Source organism: Trichosurus vulpecula, chromosome 3, assembly GCF_011100635.1.
Source record: "Trichosurus vulpecula isolate mTriVul1 chromosome 3, mTriVul1.pri, whole genome shotgun sequence".
Taxonomy (NCBI): Eukaryota; Metazoa; Chordata; class Mammalia; order Diprotodontia; family Phalangeridae; genus Trichosurus; species Trichosurus vulpecula.
The window spans coordinates 378,180,978-378,202,137 of record NC_050575.1 but is presented as its reverse complement, the minus strand read 5'-3'; the positions used below and the strand labels follow the sequence as shown (position 1 = coordinate 378,202,137).

Genomic DNA, 21,160 nt, shown 5'->3' with positions numbered 1-21,160 from the left:
AGGCCACCTACTCTAGCATTTCTTTTCATTAATACCTCTTGTTCTTCCAGATGAATTTTGTTATTATTTTATCCAGCTCTGTAAAATAATTTTTTGGTAGTTCAATTGGTATGGCACTGAATAGATAGATTAATTTAGGTAAAATAGACTGTAATCTTCTTGATGGAAAATGCTTCTCAAACAAATTTTGTATGCCTCCCACCATTCATCATAATGCTCCACATGTAGTTGATAGAATAAATCTTTGGAATATTGTACCAAACCACTGAAATACACAGTGTTGTAGAAAGAGTATAGAAAGAGTCAAGGGAGACCACGGTTTATGAACCTTCTCTATCATATACTAGGAGGACCATTCTCTGGTCATCCTGATCTCTGTCTGGCCACTGGACTCAGATGACTCTGGAGGAGAAAGTGAGGCTGGTGACTTGCACAGTCCTCCCTCTCTTAAATCTCCTCCCTTCCCCTCCCCTCCCCTCCGCTCCTCTCCCTTCCTGGAGAAATGCATATATAAGAACACACACTTGTGCATGCACACATACACACATTCAAACACAGACACAGACACAGACACAAACATAGACACACAGACACAGACACAGACACACACACTCACTTGGTCACTGTTTGGGCCCTGAAGACTCAGAGTGAATGTAAATACCAACTGTTTCTCTTTTCTCCAGAAATCCTGTGAGTCTTCCTCTTCCAGGCTGACTTTTTTCCTGGGTAAAAAGGCAATTCTTTACCTAATTTCTTACCTAGCCATCATCAAACTGAGGCATGAGAAAGACCTTAGCTTAAAAAGGCCAAGGTCCCAACTACATCTGGGAGCATATCCAGTCATCCTGATCTATATCTTGCCACTGGATTCAGATGACTCTGGAGCAGAAAGTGAGGCTGGTGACTTTGCACAGCCCTCCCTCACTTAAATTCAATTCACTTGCAAGTCATGGAATCACCTTCCTGATGTCAGGGTCCTTTTTGAGAAAGAAGGACAAACAACAACAACAGAACAGGATTCTTATTTAGGTAGAGGATGGGCTAGTGGTCTCTGTGGTCCCTTCTAGTTCTTCAATTCTTTTACTTTGCCAGCCTTCACCCAATGGAGAATAGGAGCTGCCAATGTGAGGTCTTGAGAAAACAAATGACATGACTCTCCCAACCTTCTTGGGGTTGTTTGCTTTGCATTGACATCATGCAAAGAATTGGCCCCAGGGCAGTGAGAACCTGTTTCAATACCTGGGACTGGATGTCCTTAAATGGATTCAGCTCAATCAGCTTCCTCCAATGTGCAATGTATCTGAAAACCACCTCTGGATGGAAAGAGAAAAGGGACCCTTCCAAGAGACTTCAAATTCTATGGTATGGTGGGTGAATGAGCACTGGACTTGGAATCAGGAACACCTGAGTTCAAATTCTGACTCAGACACTTGGTTGGTTGGTTACTGTCTTTGTTCTCAAGGAGGACCTAAAATGACATTACTATGTTGGAGTAAAGTGTGTCTGTCTGTGGCTGAGAACACCAATATGAGCTCAAAAGCTCTACCGCAGGTCAGACACAAAGAGTCCATATGAACATCTGGAGTGGAGATGTGTCCAAATTTGAGCATTTCATGTCTCTTTTGAGCTAGTGTAATTCTGCATCACTTAGAGCACAGCATCTTCTTTGACATGGGCACACCATGCTGGGGGGTGTTTTTCCAACATCCGTCATGTCATGCAATCAATTCCAAAGTTCTTAAGAGAGATGATGAGAGTGTCCTTGTATCAGTTTTTCTAACCTCCATGTGAGCACCTTCCTTGCACGGATTCCTCGAAAAATAGTCTCTTAGGCAAACATACATTTGGCATTTGAACAATGTTGCCAGCTCTGGGCATGTCACTGAACCTCTGTCTACCTTAGTATGTGAAATCAGGATAAGAATAGTGCACCCCTCACAGTGTTAGTGTGATGATCAAATGAGATAATAGCATTAAAGCACATAGTATAATGGTTGGCACATAGTAGGCACTATATAAATGTTAACTATTATTCTTATTAACTATAGCTAATAAACATCCATCCAAACAGCATACAAAATTTAGAGCCTTCTTCACAGATAAGTTTGTTATTCTATTTTCCCAGATAACTACAATAGTCTTCTAATGACGATGTTGCTTAAGTGAGAAAAGAGGTAGGCATGATTCAGATGACATATTCAAGAATGAAGGTCTTGGAGCCTAAAGACCTGAGATGGAGCCTCAGAACAATCTCTTCTTAGCTGTGTGACTTAGGGTGAAGTACACTTTCTGGGCCCTTGAGTCCTTTCTAGGACAATGAGTGGGGTGGACTAGACATGTTTTTTAAGCATTCAAGTTAAATAACTTGCCCAGGGTCACACAGCTAGTAAGTGTCTGAGGTTGAATTTGAACTCAGGTCCTCCTGACTCTATGCCTGGTGCTTATCCACTGTGCCACCTAGCTACCCATGGATCAGATATTCTTTAAACTCTTGCCCAGGTTGGATACTCTCCAGTGCTCACAATAGGTCTAGGAGGTCAGTGGTACATTTATATTATTCCCACTGAGTTCATAAGGAAAAATACATGCCAGCAGACAAAGGGATTTGGCTGGCACCGTATAGCTGGTGGGTGACAAGTCAAGTATTTATGAAGGGCACACCATGCACCAGGCGCTCAAGCACTGGGGAGGCAAAGAGAGGTAAAAATTTGTCCTTGTGGAGCTCATAATCTAATGAAGGGAGATAAGATACCATTGGATAAACAAAATACATAGAAGGCAAATTGGGGATGTTCAATAGCAAGAAGGCACCAGCATTAAGGGGCCCATAGCAAAGGCTCCTTGCAAAAGGGAAGATTTTAGCTGAGATCTGAAGGAAGCCAGGAGGTGCAGATGAGGAGAGAGAGCTTTCCGGGCATGGGGGCAGCCAGAGAATATTCCCAGAGCCCAGAGATGAAGTGTCTTGTTCCAGGAACTCCAAGGAGGCCAGTATCACCAGATCAAAGAGCACAGGAGAGGGAATATAGTAGAGGAAATGAGGGGAAGGTTTTGAATTCTGAAGGTCTTTAAAAGCCAGACAAAGGGTTTAATATTCGATCCTAGAAGTAAAGGGAATCACTAGAGTTTATAGCATAAGGGGTGACATCATCAGATTTGAGTGGAGGATGGGCTGGAGTGTGGAAAAAAACTGGGAGAAGGAAAACTAGGCCACAGGTTATTTTAAAGGACCAGATGTGAGATGACCCAGAGACCTAGCTACCCCTATGCTCTATGTCACCTGTATCCTGCCTTAATTGTATGAACCCTATATGAAGTATGTCTCATGTTCTTAATCAGAAACTTCTTAGTGACAAAAACGTTTTAATAGCTTAACATTTGATTTTTCTTAATGAAAAGAATGCGCTAGTATCATATATCCCTATATCCCAGGGACATGCCAAAGCCAACTTGTACTAGAGCCGGTTGTTAAATTTTTAGTATGAGCATTTACACCTCAGAATTGACATCTTAACAAATTAGCATTTCGGTCATTGTTTTGTTGATTTCTAAACTTTAGAAAGTGATGGAGAAAATGTGAATAATATAACTTAAAAGTGGGTCTTGTGGGTTTTTCAGAAAGCCGATTGTTAAACATTGACCAGCACACTCCTGCGTGCATCCTGTTAGTAAAGTGTATTGTTACTATGAAATATCTTGTTAGCATAACGAATCCTAATAGAGGAAGCATTTCCTTTGATTTTGCTAATTTTTTTCCATATAAAAGGTACCCTGTAGAAGAACCACTGTGAGTTTAGGCTCAGAGATACTAATTGTCTCTATGCTGCTCCTTTGCAAGTAAAAAAAAAAACACTTGACTTGCTAGATTTTGTGAAGTTTTGTTTTTGGGACCTTCAGTGTATCACATGGTCTCCTCACAGAAATGTTGTCTGGAAAATGCTTGCTAATTGATAAAGAAGGACAGAGACAGCTGACATTTTCCCCAGTCCCTGGCAGCAGCTCAGTGTACTAAGAAGAGCCTTAGATTAGGAGTCAGATGATCTGGCTGCCTAGTGTCTGTGTCACCTTGGACAAATCTTTTCCCTTCTCTGGTGGTCAGTGTTTATTCTTGTTCATTGATTTCTAATATCCCTTCCAGCTCTGAATCAATCTTTCAGTCAATCATTAAGCATTAATTCTTTCCCTATAAGTGCCCTAGAGATACAACGACAAAATGAAACCATCTCCACTATAATTCTATGAAATGAACTAGGGATAATTTCCTTTAGAGACAAGGTACACTGGCTGCTCTCATCAGATTCACACTGTCTCAGAATCAGAAGGTCCCTTTCAAGTGAGAGGATATTTGTAGAAGTGTTTCCTTAGCACACTCAACAGCACATAGTAGGCACTGTATTAATGCTTTTTTCCCCTTCTGGATATCATTTACGTTCTTTTCCCATCTCAGCAATAAGTAAGAGTCAAAGTATTTCCCTCAAAACTGCATTATACTTCAGTTAAGAGCAAGGAACTAACAAATCAAAAGATTGGGTTTTATCGATCCAGAACAATTGTAGAAGTAGGTTATGCTTAGAGATCACAACTCCACCCGGGCCTTTTTCAGTCTGTGATTCCTTCATCCTCTGAGGCAAAGTCTTGGTCCAGAACTCAAACTTATCACTCTTCAGGCTCTTTCCCACAGACAACTCCAAATTCAGCTGCATGTACTCTTCCTTCTGGTCATAGACTGGCCAGTGAGTAAGATCTGCACCATTTGGGTCCCTGGGAGGAAAAACCAAACATTCAGAACCTGAAAAGGGCCTCTGCATTGATGCATTTAGCCAACTATCCTCAGCTCAGCCTGAGAGCCAAGGAAGGGGCCCCAAGGGAGGAGTCACCTGACAGTGGTAACAGCCATAGGCAATCTTACTCACCCATCCTGAGCACTTTGGTTTTCATTGTTCATGTGGTACCTGTCTAATGCACCCAAGGTGGAAGGTCCAAAGAGTGAAAAGTACTCACATGGCAAATAAGGAACCAAGTCATAATTCGATTTCATATAATTGGACTCCATTTCAATGGGGCAACTAGGGGGTGCAGTGGATAAAGCTGAGCCAGGAAGCAGGAAGACCTGAGTTCAAATCCAGCCTCAGACATTTACTACCTCTGTAACCCTGGGCACATCACTTAACCATATTTGCCTCTGTTTCCTCATCTATAGAATGAGCTGGAGAAGGAAATGGCAAACTATTCCAGCATCTTTGCCAAGAATCAAACATAACAACAATGAACCCCAAATACAAGGCTCTTGCCACTACCGCCTGTTCTAATGCTTCCCAAGGGGGAAGAGAAGTCACTGAGACTCCAGGATGGTGGTGCAGTTGCTGATCTTTCTTTTTTTCCCTTGAAGCTGCCCATGTGTTGGGTGAGTCTGCCAGAGCAATAACCCCTCCAACCATGGCCATGAACTTGTAGAAGGGCTACATTTGTTCACCAGACCTTGCCTGTAGCTCAATATAACATTTTTTTCCTGAACAAATTTCATTCAGGGAAATTCTATGAAGGCGAGAAACTTTTATGTGCCTAGGAACAGGCACTACATCACAGGGAAAACATTGGGAAACCAAGGGGCAGCTTTCTCACCCATGACGGGCAAAGTTTGCCCAGTAGCTCATTATCCTGTGGCTCAGGAGTTTTTCCTCTTCTGTTCCCTCTCCTAAAACTAGGAACAGAGAAACAAACATCTTTGTTAAGGTTAAAATGCAGACCTAAAGCCTCCTTTCCTCTAGTCCCCAGCCCCAACCACCCAGTCAATCCTCCTCTGGCCACTGACCTTATCTTCCTCCAATAGTTTCCTTCCTGTCACTCCCCTCCCAGAGGACCTCCTGAGGCTTCTGTTCACCAACTCTGTCTGCCTCTATAACTGTGTCTCTCCGCCCTGCCCCCTCCACAAAATGGGGGACACCTGGACTTGAAATCAGGAAGACCCGAGTTCTAATGTGTCTTCAGATGCTGACTAGAGGAGTGACTCTGGGTAAGTCACTTAACCTCTGTCTGCCTTCCTTTCTTTGATTGAAAAATGGGAATAATAATAACATCTGCACCTGAGGGTTGTTGCGAGGGTTAAAAAAAGGGACGATATTTATAGAGTGCTTTAGAAAACTTTCAAGGGTGTTACGTAAATGTTAGTTATCATTATTATAGTACATTTGTATTATTATGTAGTTATAATAATGTAATAAAATATCACATATAAAACTACATGTATTATAATTCTATAAAAGCATATTTTGTTATATGTAATCATAATAGTGGCATGATTATTTTTTATTTTTATTTTTTTATTTTTAGTTTACAACACATGGTTCTACATAATTTTGAGTTCCAGATTTTCTCCCCTCCTTCCCCAATCCCTCCCCAAGATGGCATGGAATCTCATATAACTACCATGTGTAACTTTGCATTGAATTAATTTATACACTAGTCAAGTTGTGGAGAAGAATTATGACCAATGGAATGAATCATGAGAAAGAAGAAACAGAACCAAAAAAGCCCCCGAAAAACAAAAACAAAAGAGAAGAAAAAAAGGCGAGCATGTAGTGTGCCTCAAGCTGCATTCAAACTTCACAGATCTTTCTCTGGATGTAGATAGCATTCTCCATCGTGAGTCCCTTGGAGCTCTCCTTGCACCTTGTGTTGCTGAGAAGGATGAAGGCTGTCAGGGTTGGTCCTCACGGAATCCATATATCTGTGGTTGTGTACAATGTTCTCCTGGCTCTGCTCCGCTCACTCAGCATTATGTCACGTAGGTTTTTCCAGGTTGTTAAGAAGTCCGTATCATCCCCATTTCTTATGGCACAATAGTATTCCTTTACCTTCATATACCACAGCTTGTTCAGCCATTCCCCAATTGATGGGCATCCCTTTGATTTCCAATTCCTGGCTACCACAAAAAGAGCTGCTATAAATATCTTTGTACATATGGGTCACTTTCCCTCTTGTGTGATTTCTTTGGGATACAACCCTAGAAGTGGTATTGCTGGGTCAAAGGTTATGAACATTCCTATGGTCCTTTGGGCATAGTTCCAAATTACTCTCCAAAATGGCTGGATCATCTCACAACTCCACCAGCAATGTAACAATGTTCCAATTTTCTCACATCCTCTCCAGCATTTATCATCCTCCTGCTTTGATATTTTAGCCAATCTTACAGGCGAGATGTAGTATCTAAGAGTTGTTTTGATTTGCATTTCTCTAATCAGTAGTGATCCAGAGCATTTTTTCATATGCCTATAGATAGCATTAATTTCTTCCTCTGAAAACTGCCTCTTCATATCCTTTGACCATTTCTGAATTGGGGAATGGCTTGTATTCCTATATATTTGGCTCAGTTACCTGTATATTTTAGAATTGAGACCTTTATCAGAGATACTAGTTGTAAAGATTTTCTCCCAATTTTCTGATTCCCTCCTAATTTTTGTTGCATTCGCTTTTTTTTTGTACATAAACATTTCAATTTAACATAATCAAAATTATCCATTTTGCATTTTGTAATGCTCTCTATTTCTTGTTGGGTCATGAATTCTTTTCTTTTCCATAAATCTGATAAGTAAAGTATTCCTTGCTCTCCCAAATTACTTATAGTATCAGCTTTTACTCTTAAATCATGAACCCATTTTGACTTTATTTTGGTATATGGTGTAAGATATTGGTCTATGCCCCTGTTTCCGCCCTACCATTTTCCAATTTTCCCAGCAGTTTTTGTGAAATAGTGGATTATTAGCCCAGAAGCTGGCCTCTCTGGATTTATCAAAGAGTAGATTGCTATAGTTGTTGACTTCTCTATCTTGTGTTCCTATCCTATTCCACTGATCCACACCTCTGTTTCTTAGCCACTACCAGGTAGTTTTGATGACTGCTGCTCTGTAGTACAGTTTAATATCTGGTATGGCTAGGCCACCTTCTCTAGCATTTCTTTTCATTAATACCCTAGATATTCTAGACCTCTTGTTTTTCCAGATGAATTCTGTCATTATTTTATCCAGCTCAGTAAAATAATTTTTTGGTAGTTCGATTGGTATGGCACTGAATAGGATAGATTAATTTAGGTAAAATTGTCATTTTTATTATATTAGCTTGGCCTAACCATGAGCAACTGATATTTTTCCATTTATTTAGATCTGACTTTATTCACGTGAAAACTGATTCATAGTTATGTTCCTATAGGCCCTGGGTTCGTCATGGCAAATAGACTCCCAAATATTTTATAGTGTCTACAGTAACTTTGAATGGAATTTCTCTTTGTATCTCTTGCTATTGGGCTTTGTCAGTAATGTAAAGGAATGCTGAGGATTTATGTAGGTTTATTTTATGTCCTGCAACTTTGCTAAAGTTGTTTATTATTTCAAATAGTTTTTTACTTGATTCACTAGGATTCTCTAAATAAATCATCATATCATCTGCAAAAAGAGATAATTTAGTTTCTTCTTTTCCTATTCTAATTCCTTCAATTTTTGTTCTTCTCTTATTGCTACAGCTAACGTTTTTAGTACCAAATTGATTAGTAGGGGTGATAATGGACATCCTTGTTTTACACCTGATCTTATTGGGAATGCATCTAGCTTATCCCCATTACAAATAATGCTTGTTGATGGTTTTAGGTAGATGCTATTTATAATTTTAAGGAAGGTTCCGTTTATTCCTATGCTTTCTAGTGTTTTTAATAGGAATGGGTGTTGTATTTTGTCAAAGGCTTTTTCTGCATCTATTGAGATGATCATATGGTTTCTGCTAGTTTTGTTATTCATATGGTCAATGATGCTAATAGTTTTCCTAATATTGAACCAGCCTTGCATTCCCGGAAGAAATGCTACCTGGTCATAGTGTATTATTCTCGTGATAAGTTGCTGCAATATTTTTGCTAATATTTTATTTAAACTTTTTGCATCAATATTCATTAGAGAAATTGGTCTATAATTTTCTTTCTCTGTTTTGACTCTCCCTGGTTTGGGTATTAGTACCATATTTGTGTCATAAAAAGAATTTGGTAGGACTCCTTCTTCACCTATTTTACCAAATAGTCTACAAAGTATTGGAATTAGTTGTTCTTTAAATGTTTGATAGAATTCACATGTAAAACCATCTGGCCCTGGAGATTTTTTCCTAGGGAGTTCATTGATGGCATGCTCAATTTATTTTTCTGAGATGGGGTTATTTAGAAATTTTACTTCCTTTTCTGTTAACCTGGTAAGTTTATGTTTTTGTAGATATTCATCCTATATCTTCAAGGTTGTCAAATTTATGGGCATACAATTGGGTAAAATAATTCCTAATTATTGCTTTTGATTTCCTCTTCATTAGAGGTGAACTCACCCTTTTTATTTTTGATACTGGTAATTTGATTTTCTTCTTTCTTTTTTTTTAGTCCAATTGGCCAAAGGTTTATCAATTTTATTGGTTTTTACATAAAACCAGCTCTTTGTTTTATTTATTAATTCAATAGTTTTCTTGGTTTCAATTTTATTAATCTCTCCTTTGATTTTCAGTATTTCTAATTTGGTATTTAACATGGGAGCTTTTCAATTTGCTCTTTTTCTAGCTTTTTCAGCTGTATGCCCAGATCATTGATATCCTTTTTCCCTATTTTATTCATGTAAGCATTTAGGGATATAAAACTTCCCCTAAGAACTGCTTTTGCTGCATCCCATAAGTTTTGGTATGTTGTTTCATTATTGTCATTCTCTTGAATGAAGTTATTAATTGTTTCTCTGATTTGTTCTTTGGCCCACTCATTCTTTAGAATTAGATTATTTAGTTTCCAATTAATTTTTAGATCATTTTTCCATGGTTCTTTGTTACAAATAATTCTTATTGCATCATGATCTGAAAAGTGTGCATGTGACTACTTCTGCCTTTCTGCACTGGATTGTGAGGTTTGTATAGCCTAGTACATGGTCAATTTTTGAGTATGTGCCATGTACCTTTGAGAAGAAGGTATATTCCTTTTTATTCCCATTCAGTTTTCTCCAGAGGTCTATCATACCTGCCTTTTCTACAATTCTGTTTACCTCCTTAACTTTATTCTTATTTATTTGGAGGATAGATTTATCAAGTTCAGAAAGGGGGAGGATGAGGTCTCCCAATATTATACTTTTGCTGTCTATTTCTTCCTGTAACTCCCTTAACCTCTCCTCTAAGAAATTGTATGCCTCACCACTTGGTGAATATATGTTAAGCAATGATATTGCTTCATTGTTTATGGTGCCTTTAAGCAGGATATAATGTCCTTCTTTATCTCTTTAATTAAACCTATCTTTATTTTTGCTTTGTCTGAGATTAGGATTGCTACACCTGCTTTTTTTACTTTAGCTGAGGCACAAAATATTTTACTCAAGCTTTTTACCTTTACCCTGTGTGTATCCGCCTATTTCAAATGTGTTTCTTGTAAACAGCATATTGTAAGATTATGGTTTTTAATCCATTCTGCTATTCTTTTCTGTTTTATGAGAGTGTTCATCCCATTCACGTTCACAGTTATGATTTCTATCTGTGTCTTTTTCTCCATCCTATTTCCCCATTTATGCTTTTATTTCTCCCTTTCCCCTTCTCCTCCTCAACAAAGTTTTGCTTTTGACTGCCACCTTCCTCAGTTTACCCTCCCTCTTTATTCCCCTCCCTTATATTACCATTTCCCCCTCTAACTTTCCCTCCTTCGACACCCCCTTCCTGTCCCCCCCCTTCTCCTCCTACTTCCTTGTAGACAAGTTGATTCTAAACGTATCAGGGTATGTTATTCCCTTCCTGAGCCAGATCCGATGACAGTAAAGCTCAAAACTATGCCTCTTCTCCCTCCCTTCTTCCCTCTACTATAATATGTTTTGTGCCACTTCTTTGGTGTAATTCACCTTTTCTACTACCTCCTTACCTGTTCTCTCATAGCCCTCCCTTTACATCTCTTACTTATATTTACTATCTTACTAGTAATCTATACAGCATAATTTCATGGTATCACAATCTATTGTTTCTCCTGTAATGTATTCATAATATTTATACCTATCTAAGACTGATATATATATATAATATAAACATACATAAGATGATATAATCCCCACATAAAGATTCAAACAACCTGCCCTTATGGTTATAGAGGTTTGTTGGATTTTCCCCCGTTACCTTTTTATGTCTCTCTTGAGTTTTGCATTTGGAGATCCAATTTTCCATTGAGTTCTGGCCTTGTCATCAGGAAGGTCTGGAATTCCCTTATTTTATTGAATGTCCATCTCCTTGCCTGAAAAATTATGCTTAATTTTGCTGGGTAGTTGATCCTTGGTTGTAGTCCCAGCTCCTTTGCCCTTCGGAATATCATATTCCAATTTCTCCTGTCTTTTAATGTGGAAGCTGAGAGATCCTGCATGATCCTGACTGTAATTCCACGATAAATTGTTTCTTTTTGGATGCTTGCAGTATTTTCTCCTCAACTTAATAGTTCTGAAATTTGACTATAATATTTCTTGGTGTTTTCAGTTTGGGATCTCTTTCAGGGGGTGATCGGTGAATTCTTTCAATGACTATTTTGCCCTCTGGTTCTGCACTCTGGGCAATTGTCTTTAATAATTTCTTTGAAAATACTGTCAAGGCTCTTTTTATCATCTTGGATTTCCGGTAGACCAATAACTCTTAATTTGTCTCTCCTGGATCTATTTTCCAGGTCAGTTGTTTTCCCAATCAAATATTTCACACTTTTTTTTCTATTTTTTTTCATTCTTTACATTTTGTTTTACTACTTCTTGGTGCCTTATAGATTCATTAGCTTCCACTTGCCCAAGTCTAATTTTTAATGAGTTAGTGTTTTCATTTTGCTTTTGAGTCTCCTTTTCTAATTGGTTGATTGCACTTCTCAGGGTTTCATTTTCTCTATTTAGATTCTGAATCTCCATGGCCATTTCGCCAATCTTATTCTTTAGGGACTTTTCCATTTTTTCCAGGTTTTCTTTTACCTCCCTGATTTTGTTTTTAAAATCCTCCTTTAGCTCTTGCAGCAATGCTTTTTTGGCTGGAGACCAGTTCACATTATCTTTTGAGGTATCCGATGTATCTACAGTGTCATTGCTGTTCTCCTCCATATTGGTATTTTGATCCTGCCTGTCTCCATAAAAAGAATCTATGGTCCTTGGGTTTTTTGTGTTCTTCTTCATGTTGGTTAGCCTTTTCCTGACTTTACAACAATTTTCTGCCTTTGGGGCATAGGGCTCTCTGTCCCAGCTTTCTTATTCTGGGGGTTGTGAGTCTAGAATTATAGCCTTCTGTTTCCTGAGGTGTGGAGGAGGGGGTCTGGCTCCCTAACTTCTCACTCCCTATGGGTGCTCTCAAGCACTGTAGCTTTTCAGCAATGGTCTCAGCTGTTTGTTGTTTGAGCTGATTTCTGGCACTTCCCCTGGGGGAGCAAGATTACGTCTGGGCTCCTGGTGTTGTCCCCTGCTGACTCTGCCCCTCTGGGACTAATGAACTTCTACTATTTGACCACTGAAGCCCCACTTCTTTCTCCTCTGTTCCAGCATTTTTCCCCCGAGGAATTCTCTAGGTGATGGGGGGAGAGATTAGAGCCATTTACCTTGTCATTATGTCTCCTGGAATCCGCGTTTCATTCCTTTGGGCTGCAAGCCTCAGGAGTAGGTATTTCCCCAGCCGGTGGCATTGCTCTGCCTCTCCTTGCTTCCACAGACTGCTGTCCTGTGTTGGGAGGCCTGGGGATCTCCGCCAGTTTTGGGCACCCAGCTTTCTCCCACCTTGTCTCCCACATGGATTTCCCGGCCAGCCGCTTCCGCTTTGGTCTGGAGCAGCTCCCCACACTGAGTCCTCTCTGAGCCTACAGATTCGTGCCTTCAGCCTTTCAGACTCTCCCGGCTTGGAAATTTGCCCCACGCAGACTGCTCGTGGTTTCTGACTCTCTCAAATCTGCTCAAATTCACTTTTTTATAGGAATCTGACAGACCTTGTGAGAGAGCTCCAGTAAGACGCTGCCTTCATGTGGCCATCTTGGCTCTGCCCCCATAGTGGCATGATTTTATATATGTCATTTATAACAGTTATTAAGCTACAGCACCATAGCACAAGCTGTGGTAGCTCTAAAGGCTTCGCCTATGGCCCCAGCCCCAGACGGTGCCTGCCATTCATCCCCTGCCTGGGGCCATGCAGACAGGCTCAGGAGCAGCAGCTGGCCCATAAGGCAATGTTTCATTGGCCATGGCAAGTCATGAATGAGATAAAGGTATAAACTGGCTTTCCAGTTCTGCCAGAAAAGGAACAAGGAGGTGAAAACAGGGAAAGAAGACTTCCAAAAACATAGATTAGAGACTGTCTACAAACATTAACTTCAAAGACTGCTAAATGTGAGACTTTTGTCCAACAATCAACAAATGGATGCACTGGTAAAGAAAATGAATCAGAACAACTGGAGAAAAGAGAGGGAGGAAGGGAGGGAGGGAGGAAGAGAAGGAAAGGAAGGGAGAGATGGAGGGAGCAAAGGTAGAAAGAGATGGAGGGAGGGAAGGCTTCCAGCACCATTGGACAGATCATCTCTGCAGGATTTATGGAAGCACAAGGACAAGAATCACCCAGGACAAGATAGTGTGACAGGTTAGGGTCTACATCACAGGAGAGGTGTAGGCATTGCTGAGGTCAGAGTCCCAGTGACATATGGAAATTTTTTTTGCATTCATGTCCTCATCTTCCCTTCTGGGTTGTAAACTCCAAGAAGTCAGAGACTGTGTCTTACGATATGTTGTGTCTTCCCCAGAGTAGAACAGAGGGCTCTGCATGTTGGATGTGCTTCATTATGTAAACTGAATTGAAAAGAACAGCTGATTCGATCATCCTGAGTCAGTTCACCTGAACAATAAAAGGGACTTCCAAGGCTGATGCCTTAATCTCCAATCACTCAGTCTCCTCTATCGCTGGCACTCTGGTAAAGGTTGGAGATACAAAGTACAAAGAATAAAAAAGAAAAACAAAAGCTTTTCTCAGGTATCTGGTCCCCTATTCAATGCTCCCTAAGGGAACCTGGTAGGAGAGAAGCAACACTGGGTTTAGGGTTAGACCTGCTAACTCTGTGATATTAGATAAGGCCATTCCTCTCTCTGAACTTCAGTTTCCTCTCCTTACAAAAGACACAATCACTCCCTTCCCCTCACCACCACCCACAGCTTCCAACTCCATCCAATCTCTCTTGCTTACAAGGTGCTCCAAAGACAAAATACAGATCATCACCATGATCAGCCTTCACAACATCAGGAGTGAGGTCCTTAAGTGGGCTTGGTCGATGCTGAAATTCATAAAAGTAGACTGGAGAGCTGAGACCTAGGCAAACATAAGAAATGCCCACGGTTATTGACACATTGAACACAGGGCAGGGCCACATGCCAGGGGCCCCTGCCCTGATCCACTCATTTTGGGTGGGGGGTGATGGTAGGTGGCCATTAACGTTGAAGCTCCCAGAGGGCAGCCCCTTGACAAATACTGTCCCAGGTGAGGAGCTGCTCCAGACCAAAGCGGAAGCGGCCTGCCGGGAAACCCACGTGGGAGACAGCCTGGGAGAAAGCTGGGCACCCGAAACCGGCTGAGATCCCCAGGCCTCCCAACACAGGACGGCAGTCTACGGAAGCAACGAGAGGCAGCGCAACGCCACCGGCCATGAAAAATCAACTTCTGAGGCTAATAGCACAAAGTTATGAAATGCTTCTTGAACTTCTGGGAGACATAATGGCCAGGTAAACAGCTCTAATCCCTCCCCTCCCCACCCAGAGAATTTCTCGGGAAAAAAAAGAAGGTTGGAACAGAGGAGATAGAAGTGGGGCTTCAGTGGCCAAATAGTAGAAGTTCATTAGTCCCACAGCGGCAGAGCCGGCAGGGGTCAACACCAGGAGACCAGACGTAATTTTGCTCCCCTAGGGGAAGTACTCAGACTAGCTCAAACAATAAAGAGCTGAAACCATTGCTGAACAGCAACAGTGCTGGAGAGCACCCCTAGGGAAAGAGACATCAGGGAGCCAGACCCCTCCCCCACACCTCAGGAAACTGAAGGCTATAATTTACAAAGACAACAACTAGACTCATAATCCCCAGTATAAGAAAGCTGGGACAGAGAGCCCTGAGCCCCAAAGACAGAAATTGTTGTAAAGCCAGGAAAAGGCTAACCAACATGAAGAAGACCACAAAAAACCCGAGGACCATAGATTCTTTTTATGGAGACAGGCAGGATCAAAATACCAATTTGGAAGAGGGACAGCAATGACACTATAGATACATCTGATATATCAAAAGGTAATGTGAACTCGTCTGCAGCCCAAAAAGCATTGCTGGAAGAGCTAAAGGAGGACTTTAAAAACCAAATTAGGGAGGTAAAAGAAAAAACAGAAAAAATAGGAAAAAAAACACTGATGAAATCAAGTCCCTAAAGAACAAGATTGGTGAAATGGCCACGGAGATTCAGAATCTAAATAGAAAAAATGACACCCTGAGAGGTACAATCAACCAATTGGAAAAGGAGACTCAAAAGCAAAATGAAAACACTAACTCATTAAAAATTAGACTTGGGCAAGTGGAAGCTAATGAATGTATAAGGCACCAAGAAGTAGTAAACAAAATGTAAAGAATGAAAAAAATAGAAAAAAAGTGTGAAATATTTGATTGGGAAAACAACTGACCTGGAAAATAGATCCAGGAGAGACAATTAAGAGTTATTGGTCTACCGGAAATCCAAGATGATAAAAAGAGCCTTGACAGTATTTTCAAAGAAATTATTAAAGACAATTGCCCAGAGGGCAGAACCACAGGGCATAATAGTCATTGAAAGAATTCACCGATCACCCCCTGAAAGAGATCCCAAACTGAAAACACCAAGAAATATTATAGTCAAATTTCAGAACTACTAAGTCAAGAAGAAAATACTGCAAGCAGCCAAAAAGAAACAATTTATCGTGGAATTACAGTCAGGATCAGTGCAGGATCTCTCAGCTTCCACATTAAAAGACAGGAGAAATTGGAATATGATATTCCGAAGGGCAAAGGAGCTGGGACTACAACCAAGGATCAACTACCCAGCAAAATTAAGCATAATTTTTCAGGCAAGGAGATGGACATTCAATAAAATAAGGGAATTCCAGACCTTCCTGATGACAAGGCCAGAACTCAATGGAAAATTGGATCTCCAAATGCAAAACTCAAGAGAGACATAAAAAGGTAAACAGGGGTAAAACCCCCCACAAATCTTATTAACCAATAAGGGCAGGTTGTTTGAATCTTTATGTGGGATTATATCATCTTATGTATGTTTTATATATATACATATATATGTCAGTCTTGATAATGCTACAGCTATTATGACAATTGAAAGGGATACACATAGATTGTGACTGCCTGTATAAAATAAATGATATAAAAATAAAAAAAAAACATAAGTAAGTGATGTAAAGGGAGGGCTATGAGAGAAGAGGTAAGGAGGTAGTAGAAAAGGGTAAATTACACCAAATGAAGAGGCACAAAATTATATTATGGTAGAGGGAAAGAAGGGAGGGAGAAGAGCAGTATTTGAGCTTTACTGTCATCTGATCTGGTTCAAGAAGGGAATAACATACCCTGATAAGTATAGAAATCTAACTTGTCCTACGGGAAGTAGGAGGGGAAGGGGGGAAAAGGGAGGGGGTGGTCAGAAGGGAGGGGAGAAGTAGCAAGTGGGAAATGGTAAGATAAGGGAAGGGAATAAAGAGGGAGGGTAAACTGAGGAAGGTGGCAGTCAAAAGCAAAACTTTGTTGAGGAGGGGAAGGGGAAAGGGAGAAATAAAAGCATAAATGGGGAAATAGGATGGAGAAAAAGACACATATAGAAATCATAACTGTGAACGTGAATAGAATGAGCTCTCTAACAAAATGGAAGCAGGTAGCAGAAATGGATTAAAAACTATAATCCTACAATATGCTGTTTACACAAAACACATTTGAAACAGTGGGATACACACTGGGTAAAGATAAAAGGCTGCAGTAAAATATATTGCGCCTCAGCTAAAGTAAAAAAAGCAGGTGTAGCAATCCTAATCTCAGACAAAGCAAAAGTAAAGATAGATTTAATTAAAAGAGATAAGGAAGGACATTACATCCTACTAAAAGGCACCATATATGGTGCCTGGAAAGCAGGGACTTGCATGAGCTCCTCACCACGTCCCTCCAAAAACCTATAAAAATGGCTCTGAACAAATTCTAGAACTGCAGAACCCAATATGGAAAAGGGAGATCAATGATCTGGGCATACAGCTGAAAAAGCTAGAAAAAGAGCAAATTGAAAACCCTCAGTTAAATACCAAATAAGAAATACTGAAAATCAAAGGAGAGATTAATAAAATTGAAACCAAGAAAACTATTGAATTAATAAATAAAACAAAGAGCTGGTTTTATGAAAAAACCAATAAAATTGAATAAAATTTGGCCAATTTGACTAAAAAAAAGAAAGAAGAAAATCAAATTACCAGTATCAAAAATAAAAAGGGTGAGTTCACCTCTAATGAAGAGGAAATCAAAACAATAATTTTGAATTCTTTTACCCAATTGTATGCCCATAAATTTGACAACCTTGGAGATATAGATGAATATCTACAAAAACATAAACTTCCCAGGTTAACAGAAAAGGAAGTAAAATTTCTAAATAACCCCATCTCAGAAAAAGAAATTGAGCAAGCCATCAATGAACTCCCTAGGAAAAATCTCCAGGGCCAGATGGTTTTACATGTGAATTCTATCAAACATTTAAAGAACAACAAATTCCTATACTTTGTAGACTATTTGGTAAAATAGGTGAAGAAGGAGTCCTACCAAATTCTTTTTATGACACAAATATGGTACTAATACCCAAACCAGGGAGAGTCAAAACAGAGAAAGAAAATTATAGACCAATTTCTCTAATGAATATTGATGCAAAAATTTTAAATAAAATATTAGCAAAAGGGGGGCGAAGCCAAGATGGCGGCTGGTAAGCAGGGTCTAGCGTGAGCTCCGTACCGAGTCCCTCCAAAAACCTATAAAAAATGGCTTTGAACCAATTCTAGAACGGCAGAACCCACAAAACAGCACAGGGAAGCAGGGTCCAGCCCAGCACAACCTGGATGGTCTCTGGGTGAGGTCTATCCCACACGGAGCTGGGAGCTGGGAGCTGGAAATGGAGTGGAGTCGAGCCCAGCCTGAGCAGCGTGGACCAACCAGACCAGCAACTGGGCAGAGCATGCCCTAGCACCCTGAATCAGTGAGCTGAGGCAGTTACCAGACTTCTCAACCCACAAACACCAAAGACTGCTGAGAAGGTTAGTGGGAAAAGTGGCGGGAGTGGAAGGAGTTTGAGGTTTGGCTTCCAGCCCCGGGGGCAGTGGAGGTGGGGCAGCCAAGGCTGTTGTTGCTTCTGGCCCCAAGCCCACCTGGTGGCAGGAATTAAGTGGCGGATCAGAGCAGGAGTGCACAGCCTGCCGAAGATCTAAGCCAGGTCCGGGTTGGGGGTTCTTGGGGAAGGAGCAGTGCTGGTGTGGCAGAGCTGGCACATCCCCCCCAAACGTGGAACATAGAACTCTCTAGTCTACAAGCAGTCATACCCCACTGAAAAACTTAAAGGTCAAGTTAGTTGGCTGGGAATATGGCCAGGCAGTGAAAAATCACTGAGATTCAGTCTCAGACTTTGAATTTTTCTTTGCTGACAAAGAAGACCAAAATACATAGCCTAAAGAAGTCAATAAAGTGAAAGACCCTACACCAAAAGCCTCCAAGAAAAATATGAACTGGTCCCAGGCCATGGAAGATCTCAAAAAGGATTTGGAAAAGCAAGTTAGAGAAGTAGAGGAAAAATTGGGAAGAGAAATGAGAAGGATGCGAGAAAACCATGAAAAACAAATCAACGATTGGCTAAAGGAGACCCCCAAAAATACTGAAAAATACACTGAAGTAAAACAACACCTTAAAAAACAGACTAACTCAAATGGCAAAAGAGCTCCAAAAGGCCAATGAGGAGAAGAATGCCTTGAAAGGCAGAATTAGCCAAATGGAAAAGGAGGTCCAAAAGACCACTGAAGAAAATAGTACCTTAAAAATTAGATTAGAGCAAGTGGAGCTAGTGACTTTATGAGAAATCAAGATATTATAAAACAGAACCAAAGAATGAAAAATGGAAGACAATGTGAAATATCTCATTGGAAAAACCACTGACCTGGAAAATAGATCCAGGAGAGATAATTTAAAAATTATTGGACAACCTGAAAGTCATGATCAAAAAAAGAGCCTAGATATCATCTTTCAAGAAACTATCAAGGAGAACTGCCCTGATATTCTAGAGCCACAGGGCAAAATAGAAATTGAAAGAATCCATCGATCGCCTCCTCAAATAGATCCCAAAAAGTAATCTCCTAGGAATATTGTCGCCAAATCCCAGAGCTCCAGATCAAGGAGAAAACTACTGCAAGCAGCCAGAAAGAAACAATTTGAGTATTGTGGAAACCCAATCAGAATAATCCAAGATCTGGCAGCCTCTACATTAAGAGATCGAAGGGCTTGGAGTACGATATTCTGGAGGTCAATGGAGCTAGGATTAAAACCTAGAATCACCTACCCAGCAAAACTGAGTATCATGTTCCAAGGCAAAATATGGATTTTCAATAAAATAGAGGACTTTCAAGCTTTCTCAGTGAAAAGACCAGAACTGAATAGAAAATTTGACTTTCAAACACAAGAATCAAGAGAAGCATGGAAAGCTAATCAAGAAAAAGAATAGAAAAAGAAATTGCAAGGGACTTACTACAGTTGAACTCTTTTGTTTACATTCCTTCATGGAAAGATGATGTGTATGATTCATGGGACCTCAGTATTAGGGTAGCTGAAGGGAATATGCATACATACATACATACATACATAATACATATATATATATAAGTGAATGTGTATGTATGTATATATCTATGTGTATATATATATATATATATATAGAGAGAGAGAGAGAGAGAGAAAGAGAGAGGACACAGGGTGAGTTGAAGATGAAGGGAAGATATCTAAAAGAAATAAAATCAAATTAAGGGATGAGAAAAGAACATACTGAGAGAGGGAGATAAGGAGACATAGAATGGGGTGGATTATCTCGCATAAAAGTGGCAAGAGGAAGCAGTTCTGTGAGAGGAGGGGAGAGGGCGGGTGAGGGGGGAATGAGTGAACATTGCTCTCATCAGATTTGGCCTAAGGAGGGAATACCATACATACCCAATTGGGAATCTTACCCCACAGGAAAGAAGAGGGAAGAAGATAAAAAAAAATGGGGGGGATGATGGAGGGGAGGGCTGATGAGGGCGGAGGTAGTCAAAAACAAACACTTTTGAAAGGGGACAGGGTCAAGGGCGAAAATTCAATAAAGGGGGATGGGTTGGGAAGGAGCAAAATATAGTTAGTCTTTCACAACATGAGTATTGTGGAAGGGTTATACATAATGATACACATGTGGCCTATGTTGAATTGCTTGACTTCTTAGGGATGGTGGGTGGGAAGGGAAGAGGGGAGAGAATTTGGAACTCAAAGTTTTAGAAACAGATGTTCAAAAACAAACAAAAATATTTTTGCATGCAAGTAGAAAATAAGATACACAGGCAATGGGGCGTAGTAATTTATCCTGCCCTACAAGAAAGGAAGGGAAAAGGGGATGGGAGAGGAGTGGGGTGACAGAGGGGAGGGCTGACTGGGGAACAGGACAACCAGAATATATGCCATCTTGGAGTGGGGGGGAGGGTAGAAATGGGGAGAAATTTGTAATTCAAACTCTTGTGAAAATCAATGCTGAAAACTAAATATGTTAAATAAATTAAAAAAATGAGAGAATTATAGAAGGAAGCATAAAAAATTAAGAAGGAAATGAATTTAAAAAAATATTAGCAAAAAGATTTCAGCAACTTATCACCAGTATAATGCACTATGACCAGGTAGGATTTATTCCAGGAATGCAAGACTGGTTCAATATTAGGAAAACTATTTGCATAATTGACCATATCAACAACAAAACTAGCAGAAACCACGTGATCATCTCAATACATGCAGAAAAAGCCTTTGACAAAATACAACTATTAAAACACTAGAAAGCATAGGAATAAATGGAGCCTTCCTTAAAATTATAAGTAGCATC

General features: G+C 40.2%; 1 protein-coding gene across 1 annotated transcript in view; it reads right to left on the bottom strand.

Annotated features, from left to right (window-relative positions):
* Positions 1-4,465: 4,465 nt before the first annotated feature.
* The window catches only part of LOC118840818 (cocaine esterase-like), a 56,364-nt gene continuing 39,669 nt past the window's right edge, over positions 4,466-21,160 (bottom strand). The window contains exons 11-13 of the mRNA XM_036748169.1: positions 14,209-14,331; positions 5,620-5,698; positions 4,466-4,758 (exon numbers count right to left, since the gene is read on the bottom strand). Of these exons, the coding sequence (XP_036604064.1) occupies positions 4,494-4,758; positions 5,620-5,698; positions 14,209-14,331 (467 nt within the window). The 3' untranslated portion in view covers positions 4,466-4,493. The remainder of the gene's footprint in view (positions 4,759-5,619; positions 5,699-14,208; positions 14,332-21,160) is intronic.